This window comes from Labeo rohita, unplaced genomic scaffold (genome assembly GCF_022985175.1).
Source record: "Labeo rohita strain BAU-BD-2019 unplaced genomic scaffold, IGBB_LRoh.1.0 scaffold_1560, whole genome shotgun sequence".
Classification (NCBI taxonomy): Eukaryota; Metazoa; Chordata; class Actinopteri; order Cypriniformes; family Cyprinidae; genus Labeo; species Labeo rohita.
The window spans coordinates 1-8602 of NW_026127737.1; the positions used below are offsets into that span (position 1 = coordinate 1).

At 34.8% G+C, this 8602-nt stretch overlaps 1 protein-coding gene across 1 annotated transcript; it reads left to right on the forward strand.

Annotated features, from left to right (window-relative positions):
* Positions 1-366: 366 nt before the first annotated feature.
* Positions 367-3648, forward strand: LOC127158552 (uncharacterized). Its single transcript, XM_051101632.1, has 11 exons — positions 367-427; positions 526-594; positions 727-786; positions 976-1044; positions 1143-1211; positions 1301-1355; positions 1629-1694; positions 2617-2649; positions 2815-2862; positions 3347-3469; positions 3561-3648. Exons 1-11 carry the CDS (start codon positions 418-420, stop codon positions 3646-3648), a joined length of 690 nt encoding a protein of 229 aa, XP_050957589.1. The 5' UTR covers positions 367-417.
* Positions 3649-8602: the final 4954 nt, after the last annotated feature.

An 8602-nucleotide genomic window follows, 5' to 3' on the forward strand; every position in this document is an offset into this window, starting at 1 on the left:
ATATTAGTACCTTAAATGTACATTTTAGTACTTAGAAAGTACATGTTGGTACCTTAAAGGTACATATTAGTGCATAAAAAAAACATATTTGTACCTTTTCACTTTGCACCTTAGGGTACCACCTCAGCAACAGAACTGTACCTTTTTTTTTTTTTTTTTTTTTTTTTTTTTTTCTACAGTGTAGAATATTTGCATGATTTTAAATGTTATTGTTTCTTTTTGACAGATTTATCAGTGCCCTCTACTCCTGCCACAACAACATCAGTTTCTCCTCCAGTGCTCTCAGCATCAGTCACTCTTTCACAAACTTCTCCAGAAGTGTCTCTCTCTCTCCCCCCAGTGCTTGTGGTTGTACTGGTAGTTGTGCTCTTACTGCTCTTAGTCCCACTGCTTATACTGATTTAGCAGAACAGAGTGATGAGGAGAGGTAGGAGAGATCCAGAGACTGTCATATTGTGTCTTATTCAGTGTGTGATCAGTCATGTGTTGTGAACTGACAGCAGGTTTGTCTGTCTACACTCACAGCTCTCTCTAAGAGGAGACACAGGACGACGACTGAGGCCGTTTATGAGGAGGTTCTGCACAAGCAGAGGGGTGAGTAAGCTAATGGAGCATTGATTCATTTGTGGGACATTGTGTGTTATTAGAAATTATATAGAGTAAGTGTTAAATTATTTGATTTGTGATTTTGGACATGTGTCTGATTTATGTACTCCTCCATAACAGGAAGTGTCTTTTCTGAAGAACAGCATTCTGGGTATGACAATGCTGATGAGCTTCTTTCAGGTTAGAGAGCTAAAACATAATGCTACCTGCTTCATACAGCAGAAGTATGTATGTCATATTAATTTAGGACACTTATATATTCAGCATTGTTAACCATATTATATATAGAATTTCACTTAATTTAATTACCTATTTGACATGTGGACAGTAAAATTGGTTTCCTTTTGCCTTTGTCATCAAATAATTTAGAAGAGCAACAAATCACACCAGAGAATTATGATGATGTAATTGCTGCTGGTTGGAGATGTCAGGCTACAGGTTTATTTATTATGCATATAATTATACGTGTATACTGTTCCAAATCCGATATTTTGTATAGATATAGATGCATTTAATTTTTAATTATTTTGTTGTAGATGACTTGCCTGAAAACTATGATGATGTCGTCATTGTACGGCAGTTCTGCAGTGATAAAACAGGTGTGGGTTTTAAAATATTCTTTTTTTTTTTTTTTTTTTTAAATAACAGAAGTATGTAAAGTATGAAGACTGTTTTTTAATGTAATTAATATTAGCCACATTTATATCAGAGGGTGTTCAGGAGGAGTATGATGATGTGAAAAATGTCTGGTAACATACATGTTTGGTACGTTATTGACATCTTTCTTACAATTAATAATTTTTGCTCACACTGTAAAACCAAATAGTATTCCTTGCTGTAAAAATACTAGTAAGTTTACTCTATTTTAACCAAAATGTTGAGTTTACTAAATTTTTCTAATTGTTGCTGAAATATTAGAACAGATAGTTCCCATAACTAATGAAATTTAAGTAAAATTACTCAAAATGTCCAAGTCGTGCTGTTACGCATGCGCACTGGGCGACAATTGCCCCTCCCACAAGTCGCAGATACACAACGGCTGAGGATTCAACGTGTGTTTGCAGAGGATCTACTTCGGTAAAATCAAGGTAAAAGCTTTTAATTGAAGTCTCATTTTCTGATTTTTTGCTTGCTAGTCCTTATGATGGTTAGATTTAATGCACTTTGTTGATGTTTGTGGAACATCTCAGCCCATTCAAAGAACTCAAACACGGTTGACCCTGCACATTATTTGAAGCGATTTCTGTTCAAACCAGTTAATGGTCGCTTCATATCTGTAAAATTAGCTGCCTGATTGTCTATTAATGACTATGTTATCCATTTGTGCTAGTGATAAGTTAGTTACTAGAATAGGAGTAATTTGAACGACGGTTGTGTCATGTGACGTTTTGCAGAATTCAAAATTCAGTGAGAAGTAAACAAAACACTTCAAACGAGGAGATCGTTTTTAATTTCGTAAACGCTTAGCATATGCTGTAGGATATCTTATTCTGGACGCGGCACATTCGAATGAGGAGCTCAGAGACACCGCCGCATTCACGCTAGAGAGCGCGCAATCCGATCAGTGTACAAACGGATGGAAAAGAACGCTACATCTTCAGACGGGTTCTTTTAAAATAACTCTTTTTGACTTGACACGGCGATTTTGAAAGCAACTATGAGTGCTAAACTGTGGTCAAGCCGTAGCATTATTTGTTAGAAATACCTGGTTGCGACGAAAATAGTATGCGTGCTTAGTATGATAATTACGGTAATGTGCAGGCAGTAACAAACAACACGCATTCTGAGATTGTCAACGAGTCTTTAGCAGACCCATCACCCCCACCTCCTCAAGCAGATATATATAACACTGAAACTTATTTAAATGTAAGTTAACGATCTTAGTTTTAAAATACTAGATGTTTCCATTTACATCACATAAGAAAAAAAAACACTCTATACATTTGGTTTTATTTGTTCAGTGTTCACTGATTTTGTGATTGATGGGATAACACTTCTTTATTATTTTAGAATACCAGTTGATGACTGCTGTCCATTGGAAATGTAAGTTCAGATGCTTTAGTTTATGTTTGTTACAAGTGCTGTGTTTGTGACATAACAGACATTCTTTACATTTGTGTTTACTTTGAAGAGAGGATCTACTTGGATAAATGTAAGATGAATGCAGTAAATGAGACTTAAAAGCGTTTATTTCATTTTCTTCCACAGATCGATCATCTTGCTTGATAAAACCTCAGTATATCATCAGGACAACAGGTATTAATTTTGTGCTCCTTGATATGTTTTTTCCCTCCAAAAATGGACAGTCTCTGACTTAAATTTTATCAATCACCAAAGGCCACATTTTCAGCTGAAAATCTTTGCTGTTCTGCTGAAGAAAAATACTCATCAACATCTTGGGTGGCGGAAGGGCGAGTAAATTAATAGCTAATTTTTTTTTTTTTTTGGGTGAACTTTTTCTTTAACTGAGCCAGATGATGTGTCAGATTTTATCCCATTTGCATACTCGTTTGACAAGTAACAATAAATGTCAGTGTCCTTTCAAAGACTGTAAATTTAATACAAATGTGTATTTAATACCCTTGATAACTTTTCACTGAAAGATTTACTTTCCTCATCAAAACCAGTTTTTTTTTTTTTTTCCTTTTCAAAAATTTTCAAAACCCTATTCCTTTTCAAAAAGTGTGTTTATGGATTGTGTCCTTCAAAATGTTAATAGCCACTCAATGTTTGTTCTTAGATCTTTGCAGGATTCAGTCACATATCTCGGATCTGAGTTCTGCGCAGCATTGGACACAGACTCTGCACTTTTGACATTTTCTAGAAAAAAGGATTTTAAATTTCACATGAAGTTAATTAAAAGGTATCTCTTTATCATGTTGACTGTAGTTGTCATCTTTAAAACATGATTTGCTTATGATTGTTATCCTCAACCTGTCTCTATTTTTTCATAGTCATCTGATGTTTGCACTGCAGTACTTCAGGGCCTTTCAGTCATCCTGGAGGATGACCCACAGGAATTTTACAGGATGTGTTTTGTAAGTATCACTGGCTTTTCTGCTCTCATCATTTTGTTTTATTCAATATGAATATAGTTCAGGTTATGAAAAAATGTCAAAGGTTCTGTGTGTTATTTATTTATTTTTTTTAGTTTTGCAGTAGATGCTATATTTGTCTTTTGTGAAACAGTTTATTACTGAAATTGGTGTAAATGCTTAAAAATCGTGAAATTGTGTTGAGTGATCACAAAAATCATTACACACTTTACACACTTTGAAATAAAGAGCCTAGTTCACCCAAAAATGGAAATTAGCCCATGATTTACTCACTCTCAAGGCATCCTAGGTGTATATTGGGCTGCACGATAAATCACATGTGATTGTCATGCGCATCTTGACAGTAGAACCTCAACAGGTTCTGTGATTAGTATTAAATCTCCATCACGTGCATTCAAATGGAGCGGAATTTAATACACAGAGCCTTAGTTCACTGACAAGCTACACAATATCGCGTTCATAATCGAATGCGATTCATCTGCGAGTATGAACATGATGTTGCGTAGCTTGTCAGTGAACAAAGGCTCTGTGTGTTAAATTCTGCTCCATCTGAATGCACGTGATGGAGATTTACTACTAATCACATAACCATCTTTACTGACAAGATGCGCATGACAATCGCATGCAATGTATCGTGCAGCCCTATTATATGACTTTCTTCTTTCAGACCAATACAATCAGAGTTATATAAAAAATATCCTGGCTCTTCCAAGCTTTATAATGTCAGTGGGTGGGTGTTTCTGTTCAACAGTTAATGAAGTGCAGTAAATTGCGTCCATCCATAATAAAACGTGCCTCACACGGCTCCGAGAGGTGAATACAGGCCTTCTGTAGCGAATAAATGTGTTTTTGTATGAAAAATGTCCATATTTAAAACTATACACTCTTCTCTCACTTCCGCTAACTGTCATAGGCAGAAGCCATCCCGGGCAGCTGATGTAGGATGTGCGTGTGTGTATGCACCGGTGATTAGTGACAAACATGGAAGCACAGGACAGAGCGAAATGAAACACCAGTAACGAATTAGAAGTACAAAACAAAGATCCATAAAGAAGAATGTCGGAGGGTTTCAGTATAAACCAAGAGGAGACTGGTTTTCTTTTGCTAAAGTAAGGAAACTTTGTTTCCTTTGCTCCTGTAAACAAACTCGCATTTCGACTAGCATATTTTACACCAGCGCATGCACTACACAAACGTCCTACATCATCCACCCGGAAAGGCTTGCACGTATGACAGTTAGTGGAAGTGAGAGAAAAGTGTTTATAACGTTTTAAATGTGTATATTTTTCTTAGAAAAATGCATCGATCCACTACAGAACGCCTTTATTCACCCCCGGAGCTGTGTGAGGCACATTTTATTATGGATGGATGCGCTTTCTTGCACTCCTTTTGAACTGTTGAACAGAAACATTGCCGTGGAAGAGCCAGGACATTTTTTTTTTAATGTTACTCTGATTGGATTGGTCTGAAAGAATGAAGTCATACACACCTAGAATGCCTTTAGGGCGAGTAAACCATGGGCTAGTTTTAATTTTTGGGTGAACAAACCGTTTAAGATAAAATCATGTAAATGATGGGTGTGATCCATCACTCCATAACAAGAGAGAAAATGCTCTAAATTCTTAGCATATTGTTAAAAAAAAAAAAAAAAGTTCTGTAAATTCACATCTGTAATGTTGAAAACAATAAAATGTAGTCCATGGAACTTGTGTGTAATATTCCAAGACTTCCAAGACAAGGCATGCAGTAATAGTTGACACAAATGATAATTTACACTTTTGCTCTCTGATTTAAATCATGTATTGTGAAATGTCACTCTCTTTGGTGATCATAATTTAAAGCTTAATTACATTTCCTTGTGCTTGATGTTTGCACAGATCATTGTACACTCACTCTGGTCATCAATATGAATCAATCTGCTTATAAATTAAAAGCATTAAAAGTTCCTTGTCAATGTATGCTTTTAGAACATTTCCAGTATTTAAATGAAGAAATTTACACTGTACCTATTTTATTTCTCTACTTAGGATGTGGATGCAGACTTCAGTCAAGCAGTTGTGGACCTGCTCACAGTTCTACCAGAGGACATGCCCTCATTGTGGATGCAATAAAGGCAGTCATGGAGAGAAGAATTGTCATGGACGGGTTTTACAGGCCTGTATTTTATTTTTGCTGTTCTGTTTGCATGTCATTCTGAAAATGCTGTATTTTTTAAGTGTTCCAGTAGGTCCAAATAATGTTATGACAACAAAGTGTTGTTTAGTCAAGAAGTCTGTAAAGAGTATTATAAGAACACAGATGTTTTAAAAGCTAATTTCTATTATTGTGATATTCTTAAAGTTTTCTAGATGTTTTTTACAAAAATAAACTGTTGAGAATTTCAAACTTGTGTTAAGTTCATTTCACGCTGGTTGAACTAATAAAAATACGTTCAGTTTACTTAAAGAAAATGTGGAAACCAATTGCACGAAATGTTTTAAGTTCCCATAGTTAAAAATGGCAGATTAAATCCATGTTGAGAATAACAGCATTTAAGATGTTTGCACAACACAAAATAACACTGTTAGTTAAATAGAATTAACAGAGTAATCTTACTATTAAATCTTAAGTAAGATTAGTAAATGTCCTGGAGTATGTTAACTAGAAATGACATTAAACTAACTTGATATTTATTAGTTAATTTACTCTGTAAGAATTTGCTTTCTTTACTTTAAACTGATTATTAAATTAACTTTAGTTTTACCTTTAAGTTTGCTTTAACAAAATAAGGCAATCGGTTTCCAAAGTTTTTAAGTAAGCTGAACTTATTAGGATTTACAGTGCAGTCTTTATAATTGCTTTACATTATTGGTTTCTCTTGTTCTTTCAATTTCTGTTGTCACATAGCTAAATGGACTGCAAACATTGTGTTCATTATAATACTTTTTAAAGCATGTATTGATAAATAAATTTGTTTTTGTTTTTTTAATAACAGACTATGATGATGTGGAGAACGAGCCAAAACTGAGAGGAACTGTATAACTGAAACTCTGTCTCAAATTCCTTTTAAGTTTTTTGTCATGTAGCCATAGAGCAAAGAAATTACTGCATTTCTTTCTAACATTTCTAGCAATTTGTATAAAGTCTTGTGTCATGAGTTTAGATTCATTTAATCCAGCACCACCCCAGTCTGAATCAATTCACCACACCTTCAACTAAATAATAATAATAATAATTATTATTATTATTATTATTTTGAATGTAGACCCACTGTTGGTTGACGCTATGGGAATGTTAATACGTTAATACTCACTACGCCATGACAAATGCCTGCACAAAAATTGTTGTACGGATCCTTTATTGTCTCTTTTATAACATGTTTATACCATCAACATCATGAAGCAGTGTCTGAGTTCCCTATGAAGGGGAACCCAATATATAAACTCAAACCTAAATAATAGGGCTTACAGACCCTGTTTGTTTCATGTATTTGTTTTATATTTGCTTTCAATTTGATTATTGTTTTGATAAATGTCTTTTTTTTTAAACTATTGTGCATTGAAATGTGTGTGTGTGTGTTTTTTTTTTTTTTTTTTAACACATTGTGTTTTTTTATGCAGGAAGCAAAGTTCAGTATAATTCTGTAAAACAATGTTTTATGTTATTCACAGTGTCTCTCTATCTTAGCATATTATAAACATCTAGTGTTCTTCAGTCTAGGGTTGTTGTCAGTGTTTGTTGTCAGCAGCTAGTTGTCAGTGCTTGTATCTCTTTTTTGCAGGTGTCAGACTTTGACGCTGTATGTTTTTCCACAATCACTCTCATGGCAGTTAGGTGACCTTGTACTTTAAAGGGGTCATCGGATGCTAAGTTCACTTTTACATGTTGTTTGAACATTAATGTGTGTTGGCAGTGTATGTACAAATCTACACTATAATGATAAAAATCCATGCAGTGGTTTTTAATTAATCTGTAAAAATAATATTCCCTTTTTCAAATCGAGCTGTTCTCAGATGCCTGTTGTTGTTGCATCACACCGACAGAGGCCACTCCCACGATAGTTGATTGACATGAGCGTTTTACTTCAGATCAGCTGTAACAGTCCAACCTCTTTGTTTCGATGCCGGAGCAGGGATGTAAGTTAGACAAGAATATCTCCGATTGAGCAATTGAGGTGTTGTGTTGCTGGATGTAATAATGAACATAGTGGTCGTCATTTACTCCTGACAGCTGAGCTGCTGAAGATGCAGTGGATTACGTTTGTATGTGAAGGGAACGCGCCTCCCGATCTACATATATCCGTCTATGTTCGTGCGAATCATTCATGATCCTGCTTCACTTACAGCAGAAGTGGGTATAAGGGTTTTTTTTATGAATCTTTGCGATCGCCTGTCCTAATAATGTGCTAGTTAGCAAGTTTAGCGGCTAAACGGGCTCGTGTCTCCACATAGAGAAGAGAGGGGGCGGGGCGAGCAGAGCTCATTTGCATTTAAAGCAGCCTCGACCAGAATGAGATCATTTTTGCAGAGCTGATTTTGGCAAGGTAAAGGGTGTTGTTTTACACTACCATTGAGAATTTTTAACCAAAGTATATTATAGACTTTTAGAAGGGTGAAGACGAAGAGCTGTCTACCAATGTTTTTTTTAATGTCCACAGTCATTGCAATGACCACAGGTGAATCTGGAGTTAAAGGGCCAAACAGTTGCTTTCAATATATTTAATATTATTAAAGTTCAGTATTTGATTTTAAACCTATGGAATATTTTATTTATTTTTATTTTTTATTTTTTTCAGGTTAGAAACACGAAATATAATAACCTGCTACATACAGAAACGTGAAATAAATTGAAAACAGTTTACTTAGCAAGTAACATTACTGAATGTCATATATCTTTAAAAAAAAAAGATAAAAAAAATAAAATTCCCAACATAACATAATTTATATTTAACAAAATATTAT

Bases quoted from the DNA above. Each gene is read 5' to 3' on its own strand.
- LOC127158552 (XM_051101632.1), top strand. The intron at 1,356-1,628 runs GTAACATACATG...CCCTCCCACAAG, and splicing joins GATGATGTGAAAAATGTCTG to TCGCAGATACACAACGGCTG. The intron at 2,863-3,346 runs GTATTAATTTTG...GTTTGTTCTTAG, and splicing joins GTATATCATCAGGACAACAG to ATCTTTGCAGGATTCAGTCA.